Here is a 27,071-nt window from a genome sequence, read left to right as displayed (position 1 = left end):
TACAACATTAAGCGGTATTATTGATGATGCTAGTGAAATGTCTGGAATGCAGTGCGAGAGGGGAGATGGATCTCTCCGAAAGCCAACCCCCCCAAAAAAAATTTCATTTTCTCCAGTGCACGCTCACCTAGCAACGGCTAAACACGCGTCAACAGTGTCGCTGTCACCTCGCCGCAAGGGCTGGCTGAGCACGGTGGCGGCCATTGGGATTCATTTACACTCATGATTGACTCCAATTACAACAAAGATAATTCACAACAATTATGGTACCATTCACTCCGATTACGATACGAGTCACTCAAATCACAATACAATTCACTCAAACGATTATAAAATCACCTCCAACCTTGATACGGTTCACTCCAATTTCAATAAGACTCACTAAAATTATGACTCGACTCACTCAAATTATGATAGCGATATAATTCCCTCCAATTACAATGTGATACACTTCAATTGCTAAACTGTTCACTCAAACTATGATATGATTCACTCCAATTACCATTCATCCCAATTTAGATGACACTTCAATTACAATACACTCCCGTTATCACAACCACAATTGGAGTGAATTGTACTACACAATTCGCTCCAATTATGATAATATAATTCACTACAACTATAATTCATTCCAATTATGATTTTCTCCAAGTACAATACGAATGCCATTATTGATAGAGTATCCCAAGCATTCTACAACCCCAATTCCAATGAAGAAGTTTGTTTTAAACAAATAAAAAAAGAATACAATGATTTGTAAATCATGTTTGACCTGTATTTAATTGAATACACTACAAAGACAAGATATTTAATGTTCAAACTGATCAACTTGATTGTTTTGAGCAAATAATCATTCTGGGTGCTGTTGATAAATGGCTTTTGCTTGGCATAGTAGAGTTTCAAGTTGCACTTACGGATGTAGCGCCAAACTGTATTTACTGACATTGGTTTTCTGAAGTATTCCTGAGCCCACGTGGTGATATCCTTTACACACTGATGTCGGTTTTTGATGCGGTGCCACCTGAGGGATCGAAGGTCACGGGCATTCAATGTTGGTTTTCGGCCTTGCCGCTTCCACGCAGTGATTTCTGCAGATTCTCTGAACCTTTTGATGATATTATGGACCGTAGATGATGAAATCCCGAAATTCCTCGCAATTGTACGTTGAGGAACATTGTCCTTAAACTGTTCGACTATTTTCTCACGCACTTGTTCACAAAGAGGTGAAACTCATGCCATCTTTGCTTGTGAATAACTGAGCAATTCAGGGAAGCTCCTTTTTCTACCCGATCATGGCACCCACCTGTTCCCAATGAGCCTGTTCACCTGTGGGATGTTGATGAGCATTCCTCAACTTTCACATTCTTTTTTGCCACCTGTCCCAGCTTTCTGGAACGTGTTGCAGCCATAAAATTGGAAGTTAATGATTCTTAGCGAAAAACAATCAAGCTTTTCAGTTTGAACATTAGATGTCTTAGTAGTGTATTCAATTAAATATAGGTTGAACATGAATTGCAAATCATTGTATTCTGTTTTTATTTATGTTTAACACAACGTCCCAACTTCATTGGAATTGTACATGACTACTACAGTATATATAACTATGTCATCTCAGTATGAAGTTATACGGTACAATTAAAAATAGAAATTGTTTGTCAGTTCTACTAGCTTTACATTTAGTGACTTTTTGACGCAGTCAGGCATGTTTTTTGTTTACTTTCAATCTTGTAAACTTCCTAGCCATGTGGACCATAGCATGAACATGTGGTGTCTCTTGAGCACCACCTACACACACGGACATGACACTGCTGCAAATTAATACTGCTTCTATTTTATTTATTGGTGGTTACTAATAAAGCATAAAAATGTCAAACTAATGACTGAATATGTAAAAGGTGGGAATGCAAGGGTGCCAACCTTTCTTCAGTCATCCCAGCTTCCTCTCTTCTGTGCATTTGCTGGGGAAAAAAGGAAAATACAGCATAAGTGGGACACATTACATGAATCAAACAATCATAAGTGAAAAGGTACTTACCAAAAGTGTAAAAACATTGACGTGAGGAGGAAAAACACCAAGCAGCAGGCTTTGAATTGTGTGTGTGTGTGTGTGTGTGTGTGTGTGTGATGAAGGAAGGCTTTAATAGAGGCGAAATGGGAGTCATGTGCTGTTTTTTTTTTGGAATGAAATAATCCCATTACACATAATACATCAGCATCCACTTTAATATCCCTTTGATACTGTAAGAGTTTAGTTATCTATTTTGCCAGCCAATGTGGAATGACAAAAACAAATCAAATTACGAGAAAGTCCACATTCACTCTTTCCGAGCTTGATAATACGGAGCCACCATGACGACCCACATTTGTTGGAGTAGCTGATGAAGTTTGGAAATCCACAGGAAGGAAGACGGAAGCCCTGCGGGGCAGACAAGTCCAAAAGTATAAATGTATTTCATGATGATGTCACAAATATGCACAGATTATTTTAAAATTCAGCCTCCGTAGCCAGCTTCACTTAGTAACATGAAATTTGGTAGGTGTGAGGAGAGCCACAAAAAAGTCTCAAGAAGCCATGTCTGAAATGACACAGGAGATCTGCCGTTTGGGTTCAAAACGGCCATTCTTGGATCATTTCAGTCATTTTCAGGTGTCCACAAAGACAGACTACTCCATGGACCAATTTTGAAACGCGTATACTCAGACTAGCAAAGATAAAACGAGTACCATTAAAATTTGTGTCATTGCCTGTGGCGGAGCTTGGCCGCAAAAGCTTGATGACTTACCATGAAACACAAACCTCAAAAAAGTCAGAGCTTGATATGTTTTTGGTCCTTTTAGCCGCATTAACTTGTATGCATTGCATAAACAGAAATCCTTAAGTTAAATTCTCTATATTTTAAATAGTACCTCAATATTGTTCATTATTAAACACTCTTGGCTAATACAAGCAAATTGAACACCTCGCGAAATTAAATTTAATAGATTTTTAATGACCTTTGTCTTTTTGCAGTTTTTACTTATTATTTTTGAATAGATATTAAAATCTTGCTGACAACCACAAATGACCAACAGGCCGGTACTGGCCTGCAGTCCAGAGGTTGGGGGACCCCCTGCTTTCGATATAAATGCCTACCTGGATCCAGGCGTACCAAAAGCATGTAGAAAATGAGAGCAGCCAAGAAGAGTTTATGGAATGGGAAGGATCCGGAAAAGGCAGACGTCAACCTCCTGTAGGAAAGCCTCAACAGGGCCTCCAATTTATGGAGAAGGGAACCTGTGTAAGTGACAATGACAGCTTTCAGTGTTGATCTATAGAAAGGTCTAATGAGTCGAAATGAGTTCCCACCTTGCGTCGAGGCATTATCAGCATTTAACCCACAATCTGCGTTGGCACCTGACTCGTTTTTCGCACACTCATCTTCTTTTATGATATCAAGCGCCGTCTGTCGTTGTTCTTCCGTGAATGTGGCACTGCCCACCTCGCCAACGACCAGTTCTCTGGCCTGATCCGTGTGTCCAAGGGGCACGAGGACATGCAGCAGATACAGCTCAGCCACCGTGCCATACCCGTCCAGTCGGCGGTTAGACGGGCTGTGCAGCCACGCTCGGGAAGCCTCTTCCATCACTGCCGGCTCGTCCACTTTTGAGTAGAGGAGAATGCTGCCAGAAAGGATGACAAAGCCTATGAAAAGCACTGCGCAATGACATCATGGACAAACTGCTTTTTACTTACTCACCACATTTGCATTATTTTAGCTGGTATATCCTCTTGATGCTCATAATGCTGAAGGACCCAAGCAAGGACACCGGGCCACTGGTTGAGCTCAGCCAAAGCTTGAATCCCCACGATGCAAAAGCCAGACTTAAGATCACCCCTACTAGAGTGGAAAAACATTTGCAAATAAAAAGTAACTTGAAAAATAAGGTTTAACGTAACACGTCACCTCACGTCCTCTTCCTCTGCGTGGGCGAGGCTCTCTAGGCCTCTGTCGCAGGTATGAAAGGTAGCGTGGAAGTCTTTAAAAAGCATCAGTTGCTCTGTGGCATCTTCCAACATGTCGAGCAGTTTGGTTTGAGTGCAAGACAGCGGAGCGTTGAAAACAGGCGTAAAATCGTCGCTCGTCGCAGGGCTGTTCATGACTGACAAGTTACGATACAATAAGGTAAATCCACGTGTATAATTGTATCGACGTTGTTCTACTTTCCTTTTTTAACAGTAATATGTTGCTAATTATATATTTATGCGCACCCGAAGCGTTGTTCGTACACATGAACCTTCTGGTGGATCTTGTTTACCGAAGCTTCCGGGTATGGAGCGATTAGCCAATGAAAGGTCGCGTCCTCCACGGGCAAAACAGCCACTCAGAGCTGGCGATGTTCAGCTCATTAGCGCGGCCAATCAAATGGCAGCTTCTTCAAGCAGCTCCTCTGCCATTTGTAAACACGTGTCTGTACCTTCCCGTTTCTTTCAGCGGATAAAATCCATAATCTGTAAGATATTCTCTTTAAAACAGCGCATTGTGTCATTAAGAGTCGCGATTGTAATATTGCGAACTTTCACGTCTGTTTTGAGTTATTTAAAAAGCGTATCAGACATATAGCTAACGAGCTAGCTGACGTTAGCTTTGCTTTTGCTTCCTTTGCTCCTATTTAGCATAGAAAAACAGAATATAGAATTTGTACGAATATAGTGTTATTTAACAGATTGTGGTCACCTTAACAACATGCAATGTTTTGTTTTCATGTAATATTTTTTAGAACTGTCGTCATATACATTAGCTTCACACCCCTAATCATATTGACACAACATATACACTGTACATGCCTGAGATCTGATTTAATTTGTTACTGGTGTTTTTTTCCAGAACAAAATGGCCAAAAGCTTGCGGAGTAAGTGGAAGAGGAAGATGCGAGCAGAGAAGAGGAAGAAGAACGCCCCCAAGGAGCTGGCCCGCCTCAAACTAGCCCTCAGTCTGGGCAAGAAAGGTGAGGAGGCCGTGATGAGCGACATGCAGGAGATCGCCACTGTGGTCCCGGTCGAAAAGATCAAGAAGGAGGCCGAAGTCAACATGGCAGGAGACGGAGAGGACGGTGAGCGAGGTCGTCCACCTTCACGCCGACTTTGTAAACACACATTAATTAATAAACAATTTTATCACTTGTGCCACAGATGGTGGCATGGACTTGGACAGCAAGCGCAACAAGAAGACACTGCTGAATGAGCACGGACAGTATCCGGTGTGGATGAGCCAGCGACAGGCCAAGAAGCTGAAGACCAAGAGGATGGCACAGAAGGTCGGCAAAGGAAAAACAAACAACAGGAAGAAGAAGGGGATTGCCTGGTGAAAAGCAAAGAAACCAAAGACACTCTGGTGAAGAACACTCCCATCCATGTGCAACAGAGGCTCTGTTTATTTGGATGGAACAGCAGCAACACTTTGGACACTCGGACACAAAGTATATTTTGATTTCTTTACTTGTGTGCTTAAAAGCTTAAATTTCATGTAAAATATATCCAAAGCATGTAACAACAAACAATGATTTACCAATTGTCCTCATTTTGAATCATAAAAAGCTTAGAATTGCAATAAAAGTCCTGGACTACAGACTTATTGAATGGGTGTTGGTAAACAAAGGGATGGGCATAGTAAAGTCACTCCAAAATATTGGTTGAAATTATTATTTTTGTTTATGCTACTCTTAGCATAGATCGCACACTTTTTGCAACTTATTCAGTATTTTCATTTTTTTTTACACTGTAAGGAGGCATGATGTAACAATTTTTTAAAATTAAATATACTCTGTCAAATAATTGGGAAGACAAACAATTATTGTATAAACATAATATATAATGGAGGTCTTTCCATAGCTAATGTCATGTTAACTAGAATTGTCCCGATCATGTAATCTGAAATCGGGCCCAAACGTAATTTTTAGATGATCTGTATCGGATGAAGACAATCCTGAGGTACAAAGATATTGCCAAATGGAAAGGCAATCGCTTAAACACAATGTAAGCCCAACATTTGACTTTCTGTGGTCGCGTGAAAAAGACAAGCGGCAGAAAAGCAGCTGGGATACTTTTATTCAAGTAAAAAAAAAAAAAAAAGTAAGGCAATTTGGATGCGCTCTCTTTTTTTTTTTCTCCTTAATGCATTTGCCAAGGTACTGCATCAGCAGACACTCCAAATCAAGTGACATGGCCTTGTGTGCTAAAAAAATGTGATCGGGACAGCCTTATTCTTAACCTTGCAAACTAGTAGCGGTGTCGTGTAAAGACTGAATATATGAACAATTTCACACATTTTAAATGGTCGATTATTATCTCCAGCCCCCCAAAAGAAGCTTACAAGTGAATGTACCCTGCAATGGTTGGTGGCGTCACAGTCTCACTGGATGAGCTGGACATAGACGGCGGGAAACAGGCCGGTGCGTCCGTGGCAGCGTCCCTTCCACCAGCCCTCATCGATCATCTCGATGTCGGTGATGACATCGTCCGGGTTGAAGGAGATCTCGTCCACGTCCTCTGCGAAAGTCAGCCAATACATCACCAGAACGCAGATATGATTACAAATTTTTTTTTTTAAATGACAGAAATAAAGTACCTCCTTGATAGTCATAAATTGCTACGGCTTGGACGTCACCTGACAGGTTCTCATAGTCGTCCGGCGCTGGGATATATATAAATTAAAAAAAAAAAAAAAAAAAAATTTAGCTAATTTTTGCTCGCAACACAACTAAAATGTGTGTTGATACCATACCCGACAAAGCTGCGGGGGGCGCCAGGCCAACTTCCTCATACTCATCCCCTCCCACCTCCACCACAGGGGGCGCCGGCGCCACCTCCTCGTACTCTTCACCTTCGTCATCCGCTGCGACTTGGTTGTACACGTCGGCATCCTCCGCCTCCTCGACGGGTGGCAAAGGAAGGTCCATTTGCAGGAAGTAGTCCGAGCGCCGAGGCAAAGTAGGAGGCTCGTCGTCGAATGTTTTCGACTAAAGACGGAATTAAAAGTGTAATTGATTTAGAGAGCGCTTCATAAGGGAAAAGGACACACAGTGCCTGTATGGAACTGGGAACCAAATTTGGTAACTTGAGTGGGTGTTCACAAAGAGGAAGTATAACCCCTTGATATGAACTATTATAAATATTTTTTGAAATATTTTTCTCATTTTCAGAAAGCAGCAAAAGTAATGCAAATTGTAATATATATTTTTTAAATCATTTTTATATAACATTTTTACAAAGTAGCAAAAATAGTAATGCAAGTTGTAATAAATATTTTAATTGCATTTCTTTTTTTTATTATTATTTTTAGAAAGCAACCAAAGTATTACTATTACAAGTTGTACTATTACTGTTTTGTTAGCATCTGACCTCTGCTTCTGGTTCTTCTGGTATGTTCTGGGAGATCTCCGGTGGCTCTTCACATCCTGCAAGCACTTTTGGAACATCTGCAGGATGGTGGTGGTCCTCTCTGCTCTTCTGCTCCTGCACAGCAAACACATTGGAGTTACTAAAAATCCTTTTTTGTTTTTTGTGTGTGTGTGTGGGGGGGGGGGTGTCACCTGCTGTATGCGTTCTGCTTCCTGTCGCTCTCTCTTCTCTCTCTCCTTTCTCCTGCTCTTCTCTTCTTCGACTCTTCTCCTGTTCTCCTCGTCCGAGGCCTTGGCCAGGCTCTCGAAACGAGCCTTCAGCTTGCCCGCACTGGCGCCGGCTGCGTGACATGCATGAATAAGATGCACAGTCAATGATAAATAACCACTTTGTTGTATACATTCATACATCAATAAAGAACTCACAGGCCTCTACTGGCTGCATCTTTTCATACGCAGAAGCTGGGGGGTCCATCTCTGAGAAGCCAACTGCACTCTTGAAAAAAAGAAAAAGATATATTCATTTAAAGTGTTTAAAATGCTATGACATCTTAATCTTCATACCGTTTACCTAAATAATAAACCCACTGCAGACTGCACAGGCCATTTCATAATTTATTCCCCCCCCCCAAAAAAACTGAACGAGAGGATTTTTTTAAGTAGCAAAAATAACATGTAAATGTAAAATGGGGAAAAAAAAGTATTCAAATTAAATACATTTCCTAGTTATCTAGTTAAAGCAAAGCGTAGTAAATTGAATTGAATGTAATTTTTTTTCAATTATGTTAACTCGCTCACTCACCTTGTCCATGCGTTCCGACTGTACACCATATCGGCCTCCGAAGCCTGCGGAATAATCTGAAAATGTTCCACTGGATTAGCGCGATGTAGTGAACCGGTATTTGTGCCTCTACGTCTGTGTCCTGTCACCTTTTTGTGATTGGTGTTTCTCCGTTTGGCATTTGTAGTCGTAGCCCACGGCGGCTTTGTCCACTTTCTCCTTCTCCACGCCGTATTTGCCCCCGAAGCCTTTGGAATAATCTGCCGCCAGAAGAGGGAGAAAACGTGAGCTATCATTCAGCACGATGAGCGCGATGCGAGCAGCATTGTTCACCCGCCTTTTTGCGACTGATGCTTCTCCGTTTGACATTTGTAGTCGTAGCCCACGGCGGCTTTGTCCACTTTCTCCTTCTCCACGCCGTATTTGCCCCCGAAGCCTTTGGAATAATCTGCCGCCAGAAGAGGGAGAAAACGTGAGCTATCATTCAGCACGATGAGCGCGATGTGAGCAGCATTGTTCACCCGCCTTTTTGCGACTGATGCTTCTCCGTTTGACATTTGTAGTCGTAGCCCACGGCGGCTTTGTCCACTTTCTCCTTCTCCACGCCGTATTTGCCCCCGAAGCCTTTGGAATAATCTGCCGCCAGAAGAGGGAGAAAACGTGAGCTATCATTCAGCACGATGAGCGCGATGCGAGCAGCATTGTTCACCCGCCTCTTTGCGACTGATGCTTCTCTGTTTGACATTTGTAGTCGTAGCCCATGGCGGCTTTGTCCACTTTCTCCTTCTCTACGCCGTATTTACCCCCGAAGCCTTTGGAATAATCTGGAAGGACATGACATCTACATGTGAGACACACTGAAAGAGAAATGAAACTTTTTATATGAAATAATTCTATTTGACTCACCTTTCTGTGACATATGCTGCTGGACTTCGCCTTTATACTCAAAACCCACAGCAGACTGCACAGATAACAGAATATTTATGTATTGGATACAGCAGGATTAAGGATGCTTATTCATTTTATTCATATTCTTTTCATATTTTTTTATTTTGTGTATTTTTTCATTAAGAATTAGATCTTTACAGTATCTACATTTAAAATTCATTGAAAGCATTATTTTATATATGCTGTGCGAAAAAAAACGTAATCATTAAAAACATGTACAAAAACATGCAAACAAAATGTACAGTTTGCAAAAACTTATTTTCATTATTCATTTGGCAGTAATTTAGTTATTTTTTTCAAATTAAATGACCACATTTAAAAAAAATTTACAAAAAGGTAGGTTTCCAAAAAAACTATTTGAATCATTCTTTTAACATTAATATAATCTTAAATACATAGTTTTCAAATTACCAAAAAAAAAAAAAAAAAAAAAAAATACAACTGAAAATATAAAAAGTTTGCAAAACAGCTTTTGCAAACCTAAGCATAACAAGTGCAGACAGGAAGTTGCATTCAATAAGTATAAAACATTGACACTTGTCCTCTCACCTTATCAAGACGATCTTTCTCCACGCCAAACTTTCCCCCGAACCCCTTCGCCGCATCTTTCTGGGAACTGTGCTGTTGCACTTGGGCCACGTAGTCGTGTCCCACCGCCACCTGCAAAATGCTAATTTGGTTCACTTTTGACCGCAACATGAGCCTTAGTGTGTCGACCACACCTTGTCCATGCGGTCCGTCTCCACGCCGAACTTCCCTCCGTAGCCATACGACGCTTTGGGAGTCTTCTGATGTTTCACCTGCTCGTGCTCCGCTGCAACTTTGTCCCTCAGCTCTGCAATGCTGTAAACAAAATCACAGTGTAAGTGTCATCAAGATGTGATTTAGGTGGCCCTTTTGCATTTAAAATGAACATATGTATAGACTTGGCTCAAATTTGTCACAGTGCCGTTCTGGTGTGTTTTTTTTTTCTTTTTTTGTTACTTCACAAGGTGAAGAAGCGCAGAGAAGTAGGGACTCATCTTTATTGTTCTACTACATTTGGATTGGATTTTGAAAAATGCAATTGTTGATTTTCTTTTTACATACCATTAGAGCTGGTACTGCAATACGGTGATAGCACTATATTTTTGCTCACGGTTATGATACCGCCAAAATCTGAGGCCTAATGGTAGCATCGGCGTCAAGGAACTATTTGAGTAAATTGAGGAGCTTCATTTGGACAAAAGTAGTCATTTTCCCCCTTATGCAATTACAGCGAAGCATAAAACTTATTGGGGGGGGGGGGGGGGGGGGGAGTGTCAATTACTCGTAGACTTTTGCTATTTGCGACAAGGTTCAGAGAGGAGTAATTTGCATCCTCGCCACCACACTGGCCATCAGAGCTTGGTGTCATAGTCCTAATAGCGCTGGTGACCCTCCCTGTCCTCTCTAATGCAGTATGGTTGGTGTAATCTCATGTTAAATTCCTTATTAGGCGATAACTGGCTCTGCTCTCACTTCCTCTTCCTGTATCTACACAATCCCATATGACATGTGTAAGCACAGAAAACAGTAAGTGTAGTAGTGGACATGCACGACACCTTCACTTACCTGATGGGCTCTTTGCGGCCGGAACCTTCAATGGTCTTGGCCCCCCACCTCTGCTCCTGCTCCGACACATTATTCTGAAACAGGAAGGGTTTGCGTCAATGCATAACTTGCACCCACGCAGGCAGGAAGTCCTCAGTACCTCAAAGTCTGGGTCCGTCTCCCAGTCGTCGCCTTCTGCAGCCACCTTCATGCTCACATTGTGGCCCACTACTGACTTCCACATCTGCAGGAATAAGGTGCACACAGTAACTGATTCACATTTTCTTAACTTTATCAGGACGATGGAAAAAGTGCATGCACAAGTTTCATTTCCCCAAAATAAAAAATAAAAATACATGAGGGGGAGAAAAAAAAAAAAGCTACCTGCTATTCAACAATACAAAAAAATATTGAGCTTGTTTATTGCTTTTCTCATGTTATCATCTAATATTAATATTGGTAAATTAGCACATTTAAACATGTTGGTAGCCCACATTATGTTGTCATAGCCATTGTTGTCACTGGCTTTAAAGTTAACCCTCCCCATGTTTATCAACATTACTTTTACATGCATATACATTGTGGGTAAAAAAAAAAAAAATCAATCAATGCAAACATGTAAAAACATAAAATGAAAAAGGAAAATTCACATTACCTTTTCCGTTCGTCACTTGTGAATAGATTTCCGCGTCTCACTCGATGTTACGCCACAAACGGTACGCGCGCACGAGCAGAGCCGCGTGTACGAGCGGTTGCGAATAATAAGATTGTTAAAAAAATTAAAAATAAAAAAAGTATATATTAATATAGACACGACATATTTTAAGCATGGTCATCCTGATAAAATAACGCAGTTTTTAGAGGGAAGAAAATGGATCGGCAATGCTGCATTCATATTCTGTCACAAAACTTTTCGACTTTAATGATGTGCTGCAATACCGAATATGAACACTTGAGGGCAGAATAACAAAATACAATACAACTAAATGTAAACAAATTTACATGGACAGTTATGTTTTTCTCTTCTTTTTGGGGTGAAATAAAGAAAAACGACTACACTGAAACAAAGAGACTCCAGTTCCCACTAAAAATATATTTTTATTAAAAACACTTGGATAAGTCAGCAAAAATGACAAGGATACCTTATGCGCCCCCTTCCCAAAATGAGTCACTTTTGTAGTGTTCTTAAAACTATTATGACCCGTTTTTGCTGTTCCTCCAAACAAATGTACATTTAGTTGTATCAGGCAATAAAAAGGAACAAAACACCAGCAAAACTAAGTATTTAGCGTGATCTTTTTGTTTTTCTTTTGAAGTGAAATAAATAAAATAAAGACTACACTGAAACAGACTCCATCTCCCACTAAAAATACCCTTTTATTCAAAGCGCTTGAATATATCAGCAATAACAACAAGGATACCCTACACCCACCCTTCCCAAAATGGGTTATTTTTGTAGGGAAGTAACAGAAAAGCATGTTATTTTTTTCCTCTATGCAGCCCTTTAAAACCGTTTCATACAGTGCACTTGTCCAACAGGAATGATGAAAGCACGAGAGAAAGGACAGACCCATTTCAACTAACGATAAATTTGACAAAAATCACAGTATTTTATGATGGGATGGAATGTAGACTGCTAGCAGCTCATCTCTTTTGGAATCAATTATCAACATTAGTGAACAGAGAATATTATGGAAAAGTGTGTTTTTTGGGGAGAATGCTGAACGGAATGATTGGTAAATTGCACCACACTCAGTTTTTGTGATCCCAACAGCAAGTGTGCGGACGGCAAACTGCACAATATGAACCTCAAACCACTTTTGGTATATAAATATGTATATAATAATTTGTATTTGGATGCATAAGATTTTCCTTTCATGCCCTCTCAACTAATACGTTAAAACCCAACAGTAGCTCCCTCAAAATGGCCACACTCGCTGGCCAATTTATTAGTTACACCTAGCGTGGACGACAGGGATAGTGATGGGGACGGTGACAGTTATTGCAGGACTGTTAAGTGATCAAGAGGGGGGTGGTTCCTAATAAAGTGGCAAGTGAGTGCGCGCGCATGTAAGGGTAGCGAAAGTGCAATACTTGTGTGTGGGAACCGTTTAAAGGTGTCACAGGAAGCCGCCCACACACAACAGCAGCAGCACATGCACGCTCAGCAGGTAGACACCCAGCAGCAGTGGCGTGCGACGGCGCCAGCACATGCCCGAACGCAGCGCCCGCAACAAGCCGGTGGTGCCGCGACGGGTCTACGGGGGGAGAAAGATGGAGTTACAGAAGAGGGGGTCAAGAGTCACATGACTTGACTCGAGTGGCGACTCACGCGTGTGACGCTGCCTTCGGGCGACTCGATGAAAACGGCCGTCTCTGAGTGATCCTCCCTTGTGGCTTGGCTGTGACAGAGTATTAAAGAAATAACATAAGCGGACATTACAAGACTTCACCCGTCCCCATTTTGCCTTCTCTTATACCGCCTGAATCGATCCTGCGCCTCCATCAGCTGCTCCTCGGCCATCAGCCTCTGCTGCGTCTCTTCCTCTAGTCTTAAAGGACCACATGAAAAAGATGAAGTCATTCTTGACCATGTCAACCAATTTCACTTAATTGCTCCCAAAAGTTGTATTTATTGACTACAAATGTATTTTTGTTCATATTTGGCAGCGATGTATAGTAACAGGCAAAGCTCTTCCACTAGGTCAATTAACCCGTGCTTCCACCTGTTGCCATTCAGACAACAGACTATCTATTTTGTGTTCAATTTAACACACCCAGATTTTGTGGCATTTTTGTTTCGTGGTGCGCCGTGAGATTTTTCTAATACAATAATAAAAATACAGTGGGTACGGAAAGTATTCAGACCCCTTAAATTTTTCACTCTTTGTTATATTGCAGCCATTTGCTAAAATCATTTAAGTTAATTTTTTTTCGTCATTACACATATCGACAAAAAAAAAAAAACTATTGTTGAAAATTTTGCCGATTTATTAAAAAACAAAAGCTGAAATATGACACAGCCATAAGTATTCAGACTCTTTGCTCAGTATTTAGTAGAAGTAGCCCTTTGAGGTAATACAGCCATGAGTCTTTTTAGGAATGATCCAACAAGTTTTTCACACCTGGATTTGGGGATCCTCTGCCATTCCTCCTTGCAGATCCTCTCCAGTTCTTTCAGGTTGGATGGTGAACGTTGGTGGACAGCCATTTTCAGGTCTCTCCAGAGATGCTCAATTGGGTTAAGTTAGGGCTCTGGCTGGGCCATTCAAGAACAGTCACGGAGTTGTTCTGAAGCCACTCCTTTGGGATTTTAGCTGTGTGCTTAGGGTCATTGTCTTGTTGGAAGGTAAACCTTCGGCCCAGTCTGAGGTCCTGAGCACTCTGGAGAAGGTTTTCATCCAGGATATCCCTGTACTTGGCCATATTCATTCATTCATTCATTTTCTTCTTTACCTCGCTCACCAAGGCTCTTCTCCCCCGAGTCCTCAGTTTGGCCGGACGGCCAGCACTAGGAAGGGTTCCGGTCGTCCCAAACGTCTTCCATTTAAGGATTATGGAGGCCACTGTGATTTTAGGAACTTTAAGTGCAGCAGAATAGTTTTTGTAACCTTGGCCAGATCTGTGCCTTGCCAATTCTCCTATGACCTCATGATTCTCATTTCCTCTGACGTGCACTGTGAGCTGTAAGGTCTTCTATAGACAGGTGTGTGGCTTTCCTAATCAAGTCCAATCAGTTCATCAAACACAGCTGGACTCCCATGAAGGTGAAGAACCATTTCAAGGCTGATCAGAAGAAACTGACAGCACTTGAGTTAAATATATGTGTCACAACAAAGGGTCTGAATACTTATGGCTGTGTGATATTTCAGTTTTTCTTTTTTAACCTGCAAACATTTCAACAATTCCGTTTATTTTTCTGTCAATATGGGGTGCTGTGTGTACATTTATGAGGAAAAACATGAACTTAAATTATTTTTAGCAAATGGCTGCAATATAACAAATAGTGAAACATTTAAGGGGGTCTGAATACTTTTCATACCCACTGTATGTGCCTTGGCTCTATAAAGTTTGTAAAACACCGATGTGGACGACCCCTGCCGTACCTCCGCTGCAGCTGCGAAAACTCGGCCTGGGAAACGTGCACCTCCTGCAGGCTGCTCCTCTCCTGAGGAGCACCTGGAGCGCTGTCCACTTCCTGTGAGGCCTGGTAGGGAGCAATTGAAATGAAAGAATTTATTAAGTCTATAAAAAAAAAAGTCATTCTTGTTGTTTAGAACAAAACAAAAAAGTACTGAAATTTGGGGGGTGTAAATACATATACAAAACATGTATATGTATATTATTAAAATGTATATATAATTAATATAGGTTTGGTGCAGTATATTTATTTAGTGCAGTTTATATATTCAGTTCATTTAATTAAAATATAAAACTAGTTAGATATATTATTCATTTTCTTTTCATATTTATTCCATTAAAATAAATAGTATTATACATGCATTATTTGTATTTTATTTTATTAAACAACAATAGTATATTTATTGCTGTTTTTAAGACATTTTAATTCACTTTAAACATTAACAAAACTGCATTCATAAGGATGAAAGCCAGAAAGGATACTGTCAGAATCAGAATCAGAATCATCTTTATTTTTGTTTCCATAAATTTGACTTGAACTCAAATAATGTAATTAAAATAAATAAATAAATAATTACAAAAAAATAAACATTTCCGCTTTGTTCCGGCATTTTTATTTTATCTTTTTTTTTTTTATGTCTGTGAAGATTCCAAGTCATTCAGGTAATTTGCAAAGGCTGAAATGATGCCACTGGGCTTTTCTTATTCATTCTTTTTCATTGAATGGTGCAGGTGTATTTTTGTTGACCTCTCTGTGGTAGTGTTCCTTCTGGCGTTTGGGCTTGTGTGCGTGGGCTTTCTCCAACATGGCGGTGAGCTGTCTCAGCTGCTGGTCGCGCTCGGACAAGGCGCTAAGAGTCTGCTGCTTCAGCTGCTCGGCTTGGGCCATCCAGTCCAAGCGTTCCAGTCTGGAAGGAAATCATGCACGCCAACATCACCACTAACAACTATACACACGCAAAATGATACGTTCGTGTTGTTTGTAGGTCTCACCTGAGTGTCTCTATTTCCTGCTTGTCCCTCGCCGCCATGTTTTCCATATCCACAACAACGCTGGCCATATGCGTGCTCTTGTTTTTCTCCTCAAAGAGCTCCTGGCTGACTTTGATTAGCTCTCCCGCTCCCAGACGAGCCAGCTCCGACTTGTTGGTCTTCAGCTGTGACGTCTGCGCTTGAAGCTGCTCCAGCTGCCAGGAAAGGCCAGAATTATTCAGAGAAATACCTTAGAGTGCCACTGGAGAAAGCCATGACTCACCAGTCTCTCACGGTCATTCTGCAGAGCTTGCAGGGCGTTCTTCAGGCTCCAAACTTCTCCAGTGGAGCCTGCAGAAGGGTTCACGACTTTTCTGGCCTCTTCCAGCTTGAGGTTGAGCTGGTGGACTTTGTTTTCCGCCTGGTCCTTGCTGTCCTGAAGGGAGGCCATTGCCTTGCCGAACGACTGGTTCTCTGCCCTGAGCTGCGCCACGAGCTCCTTCTCCTCCAGGAGCTTCTGCTCGACAGCCAGCAGGTCCCGGGCCAGCTCGGCCACCCTCTCCTGAGCGCTCTCGGACTCTGTGCGCATCAGGCCTCCCTCCCAGCGCAGCTCTGAGAGTTCTTTGGTCTCCCTCTTGTGCTCCTCCCTCTCCTTGAGAAGATTCTCCTCCAGAGCTTGCACTTGCTCTCGGGCAGCCTCCAGCTGCTCCCTCAGCTTCTCCACCTCAGCTCCAGGAGCGTTGATGGCTTGCAACGGCGTCACCTGCTCCACTCTGACAGCTTCTGACTCACCAACGCTCTTCACTGCGCTCTCCAAGTCATCACGTTCCTTCTCCAAGGAGGCGATGCGATCACGCTGGGCGGCGAGGAGTTGTTTGTGCTGGGAGTCCTTCATGCTGAGGACCTGCTTGAGTTCGTCGCGGTAGCCGTGGAGTTGAGCGGACAGTTTGGCCTTCTCGGCGTACAGGTCGTCCCTCTGGACCAGCAGAGAACGCAGCTCCTCCTTGAGACTGTTGCTCTCACTCGCTGCCTCCTGGATCACAGTGTCTTTGTCCACCATAACCTGGAGGTGTTTCTCCTCCAGCTGCTTGTACATGTTGAGCACTCGGTCTCGGTCGTCTTGCAAGGAGCCCATGGCCTTCGTAAACGTATCCAGTTTGGTTCGCAGGCTGTCGCTCTCCTCCTCAACCTGTCGCAGTTTCTCCTCAACGTCTCGCAGCCCCCCTCGCCTGCGCTCCAACTCTTCCTCTGCATCACACGCCCTGCCCTCCGCCTCCTTGCGCGCCTCCTCCGCAGCCTGTGAGGACAAATGCGTTAGTCTCCAGGCACTCACAGGGGGCAGAATGAGATCTTTTAATGTTCTTACCTGTGCAACAGCTTGCTCCTTCTCAGCCAGCATTTCCACTTCCCTCTTCTCCTTCTCGTGTAACTCCACCTGCAGGCTCTCCGTCAATGCCTTGGAGGTGTGCAAGTCCGCCTCCAGCCGCTCCAAGGTCAGGCACAGACGGCGATCGTCCGCCTCCCTCTCCCGCAGGTCCGCCCGTGCCCTGCCGACGTCCTCCTGCAGCCGAACCACCGCCTCCTCCAGAGCGCATGCTCTCTGATTGTGACTTTCCACCTCGCCCGTGAGAAGCCGCACTTCGGTTTGCGCTGACTGCAACTCGGCTGTGGTTTTCAGGAGCTCTGTGTGCTCCCTCTCCACCTCAGCTCGGCTCTTGTTTAAGTTCTTCTCTGCTTCATCCAATTTCAGCTGCCGCTCCTTGTCTACTTTTTCTAACCTGTAACGTAAAATTCAAGAATGTCAAGCACCTGTGGGAACCATAAAAGACACAATTGTGACCTACCTGTCCACTAAGAGCTGGAGTTCTTCTCTGAGAGAAGATTCTTTGTGAAGTTTATCTGCCAGCTCCTTGGCCCTGGTTTCCTTGTCACGAACCTCAGCCTCCTTGCCAAGCAGAGCGTCATTAAAACGTGTCTCCCACTGCCGGGCTTCGTCCAGAACTCTGTCCCTGTCATCCTGCAGAGACGACATGCAGCGTGAGAAGGCGGCGAGCCTGGCGAGAGACTCATCAAGACGGGCCTGCATCTCCCGCGCTCGTCTGTCAGCCGCCTCCGCCGCATCTCTGGCCTCCAGTGTGGCTTCTTCTTCTTTGCCCCGTTCACTGTAAACCTCCTCCAGTCTCAGCTCCATTTCCTTTAATTCAGCTCCTAATCTGAATCGGACTGAGTCCAGGGTTTGCTCTGCTTCAGCTTTCCAAAGAGCTTCCTTCTGTTGGACGTTCTGTTCCAAAGTTGTTTTCTCTAATATAACCTGGTTTAACTGCTCCTTTGCATCATTCAAATTGGATTTACAGCTTGCTAATTCTAATTTGGTTCTCTTCAGGTCCTCCAAGTTTTTTGAAGTCTCCTCTCGGGCCTGCTCAAGGTTCTTGCAGAGCTCATTGTGGCCAAGCTGCAGGGCCTTGGCTTCTACTCCCTGCTCACTGATCCTCTCTTGGTACTGAATGCTGTTCTTCTGGAGCTGACGGACCTCCAGCTGCTTCTCCCTTAGAAGTTCCTCTAGCTGACCTGCTCTGCTCTGGCTGCCTTGTTTGGCCATCTTAGCAGACCTCAGCTGCTGCTCCAGCTCCCTCTGCTTCCCAGTCCCTGCTTCGGCTTCAGCCCTCTGCCTCTGGGCTTGCCTCATGCCCTCTTCCAGTCGGGAAGCTCGGTCCGTTTGGGCCCAAGCCTCGGCTTCAAAGTCACTCCGCTCCGTCTCCAACTTCTCCACCTCCCGCTTAAGTTCAGCAAGGTGCTCATGGTGGTCTGCCACCTCCTGCTGGTAGCCTGCAATGCTACCGTTTAGCTGGGCTAGCTGGTTCATCAGACGCTCCTCCAGGTTGTCTTTCTCATTTTCCAAGTTTCTGAGGAGTTCCTTGAACTGAACCTCCCGTTTAGAGCCCTCCTCAATCAGAGACTTTTCTCGCTCTTTGCTCTCCTGCAGACATTCTTCCAAGGAGGTCATCAGGCTCGCCCTCTTGTTGCTCTCCTGGAGATCCCGCTGGAGAGAGGCCAGTCCAGCCTTCAGTTCAGCCTCTCTCTCCAGCCAGCGTTCTCTTTCTGAAGTAAGAGCAACCTCCATCTCCTTTATTTTGTCCTCGAACAAAATTTCTTCCCTTGTGGGTTCTGATCCTACAACTAAAGCAGATGTTGAACTTCTGTGGCCATCTGGACTCTCCACTGGGGTTTCTTTGGGCTCAACCATCTCTGTCTCCGTCACAACTGGATCTGAGTGCTGAACCTCCGCTGCGAGGGGAGCGGTGTGGGCTTCAAATCGTCCCTTCAGTTGTTCAATCTTCTGTGCTAAAGCATCTCTTTCCGCCACTGCAGTGTCCAACTCTGCTTTCAAAGTCTGCAGTTCCTCCCGAAGTCTGTTTAGCTCAGTGATTTGAGCTTCATCCTCTGATTTGATTAGTTTTTTCACCTGCCCCTCGCGAAGTTTTTCTGTCTCTTCCTCCAATTCCAGGATCTTTTGCTGCTTGGCTTTCACAAACTTTCTCATTTTGTCTTTCACCAATTCCACTTCTTTCTGTGCCTCCTCGGCCTGCATTTCGGCTTCCTGCCTCGAGGCTTCACTGGCCCTCACTTTGGCAGCGAGCTCCTGTCTCTCCTGCCTGGCACCCTCCAGGACTCGGCGGACACGCTCAGCTTCGTCACTCACGTTTTCGTAGGAGAGCAACAGGGTTTCATACTCGTCCTTCATGGCATGTACCTTCTCCTCCCATTCTTTGCACATCCTAGCAGCCTCCTCTTTGGCCAGCTCGCCTTCTCTTCTACAGGAGTCTTTCTCGCTTGCTATGGCTTCCATTGCCAGCTTGAGGCTCTCGCAGGATGAGCCCAAGCTTTGGTTTTCTAGCAACATGCGGTCCACCTCGTCAATTAGTCTGGTACGTTCTACTCTAAGCTTCTCCAGCTCATCTTGCGCCACGTGCATCTTCTGCTGCAGTTCAGCTATGAGGGTGTTACTCAAAGACAGCTGTTCCTTCTGGGTTTTGTTTTCTTTCAACACTTCCTTGCGAGAGATCAGGGCTGCCTGAAGCTTACGCTGAAGCTGCTGGAGCTTGGCTTCGCTGTCCTCCTCCTCCCGCCTTTGCGGAACCTCAACCTCCAAATTCTTGCTTTTGTCCCGTTCCACGTTGAGCTTCTCCTCCAAGGAGGCTATTTGCTGATCCTTCTGGCCCACCGTGTCCTGCATTGAGAGTATGAGGGTGTTTTGCTCACAGAGCTGCTGGCTTAGCTCAGTGATCTCATGTTTCTTATTGTCCAGAAATAGTTTGAAATCCTCCACTTCAGCTTGAAGTGCAGCTATGGAGCCAGTGGACTGACAAGATGCTGCGGTGCTTGCCGCTTCCATTTCTGCTTTCAAGGCCTCTGCACAAGACTCTGCTTGTCGGTAGTTTTCTCTCAGATCATTAATTTCATCAGAAAGGGCTTCAATCTGTCTTTCATTTTCTCGTAGGGCTTGTAGCTCCTTGCTAACGTCTTGCAATTCATTCTCCTTCTGGAACAGACTGGTCTGAGTTTCCTGAAGCTTGTTCTCAAGCACAGAGTTTGCCATCCGGATAGTCTGGATCTCTTCTCTGAGAGCTTTCAAGGGTTCCTCCATTTGAGCAGAGGGAACCTCTGACTGCTCGGTCAGTAGCTGTCCCTGAACACCAGATTCAGGTTGCCCAGAATCCGTCTCAGATGTTGCGAAATCCACCCAGTCTTCTTGGACCCAGTCATTTGCTGAGGTCTTCTCAATTTTTGAGACCAAGTCCTTGCTCTCCAGAGGAAGCAGCTCCTCTTCCCGAGGGCTCATTTTATCTTCTAGTTCCCTCACTTTTGTGATAAGAACCACACGCTCGTCACTCTGCACCTCAAAACGTCCCATCAGCTCACTGTATTCCTCCTCCTGCTGCTTCAGCTGATCCCGATGGCGCCTTTCTTTCTCTTTGGCTTTGCGGATGCTCTCCTTGCGAGATTCTTGGGCCTCCACGACTTTCTTCTTCAGGGTTTCACACTCTGTTTCCAAGGAGGCCACTTGGGATCGTAACGAGATGTTGTCGGAGTAATTGTCGGCCTGTTGGCTTTCAGCTTGCTTGTTCAGCTCTCTGTTCAGTGCAAGTGTTTCAGGCAGAAGTTGCTCCTGTTCGCTAATCTTGCACTGAAGATTCTCAATTGCTTCGTCTTTGGACCTCAATGTTTGCTGGAGCTCCGCTAGTTTGGCCTCCATCTCTTCAGCTAAAGATTTTTCAACCTCAGAAGGTCTTTCAAATGCTGCCGTTTCTTCTTTTTCTGCATTGTGCTTTGCCCCCATCTCCAGATCAGCAACCTTCTTCATGAGCTCTTTCCGTTGCACGAGCACAACCTGCAACTTCTTTCTTGTGTTTACCAGCTGGGTTTCAAACTCCTCTTTGGACTTGCGTAAACTCACGAGTTCCTCATTCACAGAAGTAGATGTCTCTTCTCTTAACTGCTGAAGCTCTATCAGCTGCTTCTTCAGTTTGTTGACTTCACTGTGGACCAAGACTAGTTCCTCTTCTGCTTGGCTGAGTTTCGCAGACATGCTTTCGTCGAGCTCTGTGATCTGTTGTTCTTTCTGGTTGAGGCGGAGCTGCAGCTCACAGATCTCAGAGTCCTTCTTGGACAAAGAGTCACTGTCAAGAGCTGACATCTGCGACTGTTCCAACATGCCGTTCTCCATATCTTGAAGCTTCCTCTCCAGCTGGGAGGATAGGAGCTCTCCGTCTTCCAGCTGTGCACTCAACATCAGGGCCCGACTCTCCTGCTCGGAGAGGGCTTGGCGAGCCATTTCCAAATCACCCTGAAGAGCTTGGATCTTCTGCTCCTTAGCGTTGCCGTCACTGGACAGAATGTTGATTTGTTCTTCTAGGAGGCACATTTCAGCATTGTGCTTCTCTGCCACAGAGCTGCTCTGCTGGGAAAGACTTTGTAGTCCCTCTGTGGCAGACTTGAGCTCCTCTTCTAAGGGACTGGCCCGAGACGCTACCTCTTCCTTCTCAACAGTAATTATTTGTGTTTCTTCTTCCACACTCTTGCTCTTCTCCTGAGACTCTGCAGCCACCTCTCTGAGAGTTTGTAGCTCAGCCAGATGTTCACTGTACTTCTTCTGGAGCTCCTCCGCCAGGGCCCCAGCAAAGAGACCTGTGGGAGCAATTTCAGTGGAGGCACCCTCCTGAGTGATGTGAACTGCAACAGTCTCTTGGATTATGACAGAGGAGGATGTGAGTGAAATTGTGGAGTTTTCCTGCTCCATGCTTGTGGTCTCCCATGACTGCAGCTGGCCAAGGTCCTGCATGACCGACGGCCACTCCTGGCGACCATCCTGGTTCACAGCTTCGAGAAGGGTCCAGCTGCTGTGAGCCACCTCAGAATCAGTGCTGGTGACCATCTCATCGGAGGAAGTCCCTTTGGACTCTTCGGGGGATTCCTGATGTTCCATGAACTCCGGGCTGCTCTCGTCTGCGGAAATGGAGAGGACGGACTTGACCTGGGCGACCAAGGTGGTCTCCTCTTCTTGGGTGTCCTCCAGGCAGTCAGGAGGCGTTGCAGAATTATCTCCCGTGTCATCAATTTCAACCTGGGCTGGAGGTTGGTCAACATTTTGAGCCGAAGCAACATCCCCGGTGCTCTGCTCTTCGGCCACTCGTAGACGTTCCCGCAAGACGCTCAGCTCATCGTCTTTTTCTGACAGCTGTTGCTCCAATGTCAATATGGTCGCTATGAAAAATCAACAAAGATCCAATCCAAATAAAGAACACTGCTAACAGTACTTTTTAAGTCCTTCATTTAAAACAAACTTTTGTACCTCTGTCAGCTTCAGAAGACACTTCTGCTTGTGGCTCCTCTGAATCCCTTTCAGAATTCTAACAAAGAGGAAAAATAATACAAGATTTTAGGTAGTTGACCTGCCTGTCTAATCAGAAGCATCAACATCAGTGCAGTGATCTGAAGGTCAGATTAGAGAGTGGGTCATAACAATGGATCAGTGCACAAGGGATTAGAGGGCTCACTTCAAGTCTATGACCTGGATTCTGTCACATCTTGTCTGACTTTGCAAATAAAACCTTATTATGAACGCTCACCGACTCGATCTGCTGCTGCAGCTGCTGAACCTTGGCGACGGAGTCCTCCTTCTCGATGATGGTTCTGTCCAGTTGTTCTGGAAAGAAATGTGTCATCTTAAGAAAAAACAACATTTGGAAGAAGCAATCGTCTTACTCACCTTGCAGAGCCTCCATGGTGTCCCTGAGCTCAACACAACATTCCTCACTCTCCCTGTGATCATCTTTCAGCTTAGTCAGTTGTGTCTCAATAGACAGCACAGTGTCCAGAACAAGCGAAAGGTCACCTGGGACCATAATGTCCTCCGATGGCTGTACATCTCGGAGGGTGAGAGGTTGTAAATGCCTCCAAATCTCGGCCAAGATCTCGCTCTTTTTCCGGGCCTCTTCCTGCCCCTCTACAAGACAAGCTAGCTCTCGCTCCAGCTTGTCTAATTGTGATTTTGTCTCCTGAAGGTTACTCCGACTGGCCTGGACGACTTCTGACTCGGCCTCTCTCAAAGACATGAGCTCCTTTTCGAGGCGAGATATTTCCAACTTGTCTTTCTCTGACGCATCACGACACGCTTGGGCGGTCTCGTTCATGAAAGCCATCTCTCTTTCCAGCCTGGAAACTTCTGTCTTCTCTTTCTCCATGTTGACGCTAGCTGCCTCGCTCAGGGAGGATAGCTTGCTTTCGTGCCTCGCCGTGTCCTCTTTTGCTCGCTGCAGGACTTCTTGGAGGGCCATGTCAGCTTTGCTGGACCGCTGGGCCCACTCCTGCCTTTGCTTGAGTGCTTCGGCCAGCTCCCCTTCCATTTGTCGGAACTGAGCAGTCAGGATCTGGGCAGAAAAATAACAAGATTGTGTTGAAGACATTTTCTGGATAAGTACAAAAATGGATTGAAGAATCTGCACCTGTTTTTGTTGATCCGCACTGGTGACTTCCTGCTGCAGCATTTCCAACACTTGTGAGCTGGATTTCAAGGTCTCCTCGAGCTCTTCACACCGCCGCTGGGCCGCGTGGAGTGCCTACATGACGCCATGGGCGAAGATTAGCATCACTTATCATGTGTCTTAATTGTTGAGCGTCAGATCTCGCACCTGCTGCAGCTCGCCATCTTTGGACGATTGTGAGGTGGCCCTCAACAGCTCCTCTTCATGTTTCTGAATCTGCTCCTGGAAGCGCACGTCCTTGTCGCACACCACTGCCTGGAGGAGCTTCAGCTGCTCAGCGTGGGCGGCCTCCTTTTCCTCCAGCAGCTTCTCGGCAACCTGGAGTCGTACTCGCAGCTCGGCACTGTTGGCCTCCTCCTCACGCAGCTTACTTTGTTGCTCTTGTAGGTCACCCTCCATGACCACATCTCTTGAAAAAGAGCCGTCAGGGCTCTGGTGTCAACAAAAAAGCCGTTTGATTATGTTCCATACAGACAGCGAGGTGTATTTGATTCTGAGCGGCTTACACTTGCTCCTTCTTGTCCCTTCAAATCATCAATCTGCTTGCTGAGGGAGGTTATCTTGGCTTTGGCCTGTAGTTTGAGTTTAGTAAAGCGAGCCTCACTTGTCTCCCTTTCATTCTGCGAGGAAGAAAAACAAAACATTCCAGCATTCTGATGATATTTTTCATCATGCACAACTATTAAAGGTGTTCAACCTTGAGCAGTGCATCTTTGCCAGCCAGCTTGGTGTCCTTGTCACGGATGAGCTCCTTTAGCTGCACCACCAGCTGCTCCAGGGAGGCTAGACGCTCCATGGCCTCCTCGTGGGCCTCAGACTCTGCAGGAGTCTGGCCTGCGTCGGCAGGAAGCTGAGGCGTTAACTCACCCTCCTTGTGAAAAATAAACACTTTTTTAGTTAAAGTGTACTCAAAGAAATAGTTTAACTTAAAAAAATAATTATTCAAAACATTTCACCCCCCCCCCCCCGTCTCACCTGTGTCTCTCCATCTTGACCCTCCTCTCCAGAGAGCTCCTGGAGGACTGTAGCCAGGCGGCTGAACATAAGGATGGCACTGCACAAGGGATTGGGGCGTCAATGTAATTAAGCGGTGCATGGTTTGATTTATGCAGACAACACCACGTTTATTAGTCTGGAAAGGGGCATTCCAAATGTATCACACAACCAAATGCTTATCAGTGCTATCCTTATAAACTCATTAAATGTGACGGCGCAAGAACTGCATCACACATTATTCTGTAAGTAGGGTTAGGTTACTTTCACTATTCCTGCGCACATTGACTGCGATCCCTAAATCAAGACTTCCGAGCCGAAAACAACCGATTTTTCCCGAGCCCATCGTCCACTGTCCACTGCGGCTGCGTCACTGCGTTCGTCCACAGCGACGATTCGTGATAGCTATTGCGAAAGTAAACCTAGTAGCTGAACACTGACCCCCTGAGAGGGCGGTGGACATTTGGCGACGTTACAAGCCGGGTTAACTTGCAGGGAGTCGGCTGGGAATCTTTTGTTTACGATAGTTTCCGCGACGACGCTACTGAGCTAGCTAGCTAGCTAACGCTCGCAAATTAGGAGCGACCCTTTAAATCCTCTCCGGCGGGGTTAACGTCCTTCGACTGTGACGGCTATTTATGGAGCCTGCTAAGCGGTAACGTTTGACAATACAAGGACCTTCGACTCACCTGTATGAGTGCTTCCCGGTGGATCTTTGGGGGTTTGTTTATCGGCTAGATCTCCTCGGATGAATTTCCAAGCAGAGCCACATCACCAAACTCTCCCGGAAACAAAATTTACTCGGTGCTGATTGGACGACGCGCGTAGGGGACGTCAGTCAATTCCACAACTCAAGGGACCGCCACAGTGAGTATCTCAAGCGACTTCTTGAGATACGATTATAATTCGTTAATTTAATTCGCTCAAATCTTATTTCCCCATTAAAATGAATGGAAATGCCATTAATGCGTTCCAGCCTCCCCCGAGCAACATTTGTGTTTTTGATCAGGAAAATAGTACTCTTATGATATTGTACTTTATAAAAACATACAGTATTGACATAATTCTGTAAAAAATTCAAAAGTTTTTGCCACATTTTTGCTTTGATTAAATTGGACATCTATGGTGTTTTGCATTGTTGGTTAGAACAGATGTATCCAAAGCAAAGTTATGGAGTTGTTCTAAATACACAACATGTAATTCTCTTTGTTTTATGTTCAGTTTGACAGTGAACTTCAACTGGGCGTGGCCTCTATTTTGAAAAATTGTTCACTAGCTGCCTATAGAGTGATAGAAGGGAATGAGTGAATGACACAGCCAACAACTTATTTTCCTTTTTAGGTGAACAAGAATAATAATGCAATAATGCCGAGGCACGACCAGGCAGTCAAGCTGATTGTCAGCCGCGGCAGGCAGCTGGGTCGGAGCCTGGCATTGTTGGCCCACTACGCCGCGGTCTTCGGGGCCTTCGCGGGCCGCCTGGTGGGTTGGATGGCGGACGCCGGGAGTTGGACCATGAAACTCGCGCGCTGCACGCTATTCACATTCGACGGCGTCTATACGCACCTGCGACGCACCTTGAGATGGAGAACCGGCGTGGACTGAATGCCACACTCATCTCGTGTTTTACCACGTGAACTTGAGGCCTTAACGGTAGCGTTTTATGGGCTCTTTTAATTCATTTATGTTACATTTGTATATGTAGTTTAATAGTTTTTCAGATGAAAGACAATCCCTTTGACAGGCATGATGTGACTGAAATACATGATGTCATGGCACTAGAGCATGGCCTGGACTTGAAAAAACAAACCAAAAACATGAATGGATATTAATTTTGTGTAAAAAAAAAAAAAAACATCTAGTTTTGGTAAAAAATTAGACTTTTTAGTTGGAAAAAAAACACTCGACAGCATTTGGACAGCATTCAGTCAGTTGCGATGATGTCACCCACTAGGGCATGTGTCACCATGGCAACTTCTCAGATATGCTGTAATGCACTTTTTTTAGTACAAAAACATCAACGGTCATATGTATTTTTTACATATATATTACTCCATAATACATTTTACACTACATATGCTATTTTTAACATTTTCCATGGAAGTAATATGTTGTGAGTTTTTTTTTAATTTTTTGTATGCAAAAACAGTAATTTTTTTACATATATATTGTTCCATAATACATTTTTTAACACACTTATACTAACTACAAAAGCTATTTTTAACATTTTCCATTTAAACATAGTT

At 44.6% G+C, this 27,071-nt stretch overlaps 5 protein-coding genes across 8 annotated transcripts in view; 1 reads left to right on the top strand and 4 right to left on the bottom strand.

Annotated features, from left to right (window-relative positions):
• The window catches only part of LOC133471835 (G1/S-specific cyclin-D2-like), a 28,012-nt gene extending 25,955 nt beyond the window's left edge, over positions 1 to 2,057 (bottom strand). Inside the window, exon 1 of the mRNA XM_061761855.1 lies at positions 1,918 to 2,057. The gene's annotated coding sequence lies outside the window, so the exon portion shown is untranslated. The remainder of the gene's footprint in view (positions 1 to 1,917) is intronic.
• Positions 2,058 to 2,181: 124 nt separating this feature from the next.
• Positions 2,182 to 4,471, bottom strand: pex26 (peroxisomal biogenesis factor 26). 2 transcript variants are annotated; one of them, XM_061761853.1, is made up of 6 exons: positions 4,250 to 4,471; positions 3,945 to 4,140; positions 3,738 to 3,878; positions 3,347 to 3,660; positions 3,134 to 3,274; positions 2,182 to 2,416 (listed from the first exon to the last, which is right to left on the bottom strand). In XM_061761853.1, the coding sequence occupies exons 1-6, from the start codon at positions 4,269 to 4,271 to the stop codon at positions 2,316 to 2,318; spliced, it is 915 nt and encodes a 304-aa protein (XP_061617837.1). In that variant the 5' UTR covers positions 4,272 to 4,471; the 3' UTR covers positions 2,182 to 2,315. The 2 variants fall into 2 exon arrangements, with proteins under 2 accessions (XP_061617837.1, XP_061617838.1); XM_061761854.1 differs by having other exon boundaries at positions 3,738 to 3,875; positions 4,250 to 4,469.
• On the top strand, positions 4,371 to 5,606 carry llph (LLP homolog, long-term synaptic facilitation factor). The gene is made up of 3 exons (XM_061761858.1): positions 4,371 to 4,491; positions 4,866 to 5,091; positions 5,171 to 5,606. Exons 2-3 carry the CDS (start codon positions 4,872 to 4,874, stop codon positions 5,344 to 5,346), a joined length of 396 nt encoding a protein of 131 aa, XP_061617842.1. The 5' UTR covers positions 4,371 to 4,491; positions 4,866 to 4,871; the 3' UTR covers positions 5,347 to 5,606.
• hcls1 (hematopoietic cell-specific Lyn substrate 1) lies at positions 5,395 to 11,608 on the bottom strand. 3 transcript variants are annotated; one of them, XM_061761849.1, is made up of 17 exons: positions 11,334 to 11,608; positions 10,839 to 10,922; positions 10,700 to 10,773; positions 9,829 to 9,949; positions 9,656 to 9,766; positions 9,065 to 9,119; positions 8,872 to 8,982; positions 8,684 to 8,794; positions 8,496 to 8,606; positions 8,308 to 8,418; positions 8,180 to 8,235; positions 7,804 to 7,873; positions 7,570 to 7,718; positions 7,379 to 7,492; positions 6,762 to 6,996; positions 6,606 to 6,671; positions 5,395 to 6,526 (listed from the first exon to the last, which is right to left on the bottom strand). In XM_061761849.1, exons 2-17 carry the CDS (start codon positions 10,920 to 10,922, stop codon positions 6,390 to 6,392), a joined length of 1,716 nt encoding a protein of 571 aa, XP_061617833.1. In that variant the 5' UTR covers positions 11,334 to 11,608; the 3' UTR covers positions 5,395 to 6,389. The 3 variants fall into 3 exon arrangements, with proteins under 3 accessions (XP_061617833.1, XP_061617832.1, XP_061617831.1); XM_061761848.1 differs by lacking the exon at positions 11,334 to 11,608 and having other exon boundaries at positions 6,861 to 6,996; positions 10,839 to 11,319; XM_061761847.1 differs by lacking the exon at positions 11,334 to 11,608 and having other exon boundaries at positions 10,839 to 11,318.
• Positions 11,609 to 11,756: 148 nt separating this feature from the next.
• On the bottom strand, positions 11,757 to 25,647 carry golgb1 (golgin B1). Its single transcript, XM_061761845.1, has 18 exons — positions 25,515 to 25,647; positions 24,808 to 24,886; positions 24,530 to 24,703; positions 24,339 to 24,452; positions 23,980 to 24,264; positions 23,794 to 23,907; positions 23,058 to 23,718; positions 22,918 to 22,994; positions 22,641 to 22,698; positions 17,635 to 22,552; positions 17,157 to 17,568; positions 16,074 to 17,087; positions 15,812 to 16,005; positions 15,567 to 15,726; positions 14,785 to 14,885; positions 13,159 to 13,230; positions 13,011 to 13,080; positions 11,757 to 12,936 (listed from the first exon to the last, which is right to left on the bottom strand). Exons 2-18 carry the CDS (start codon positions 24,874 to 24,876, stop codon positions 12,799 to 12,801), a joined length of 8,631 nt encoding a protein of 2,876 aa, XP_061617829.1. The 5' UTR covers positions 24,877 to 24,886; positions 25,515 to 25,647; the 3' UTR covers positions 11,757 to 12,798.
• Between the last annotated feature and the right edge of the window lie 1,424 nt (positions 25,648 to 27,071).

This window comes from Phyllopteryx taeniolatus, chromosome 22 (assembly GCF_024500385.1).
Source record: "Phyllopteryx taeniolatus isolate TA_2022b chromosome 22, UOR_Ptae_1.2, whole genome shotgun sequence".
NCBI lineage: Eukaryota > Metazoa > Chordata > Actinopteri > Syngnathiformes > Syngnathidae > Phyllopteryx > Phyllopteryx taeniolatus.
Note: the sequence above shows the minus strand (reverse complement) of the source record. Positions and strands in the feature narration are given on the sequence as shown.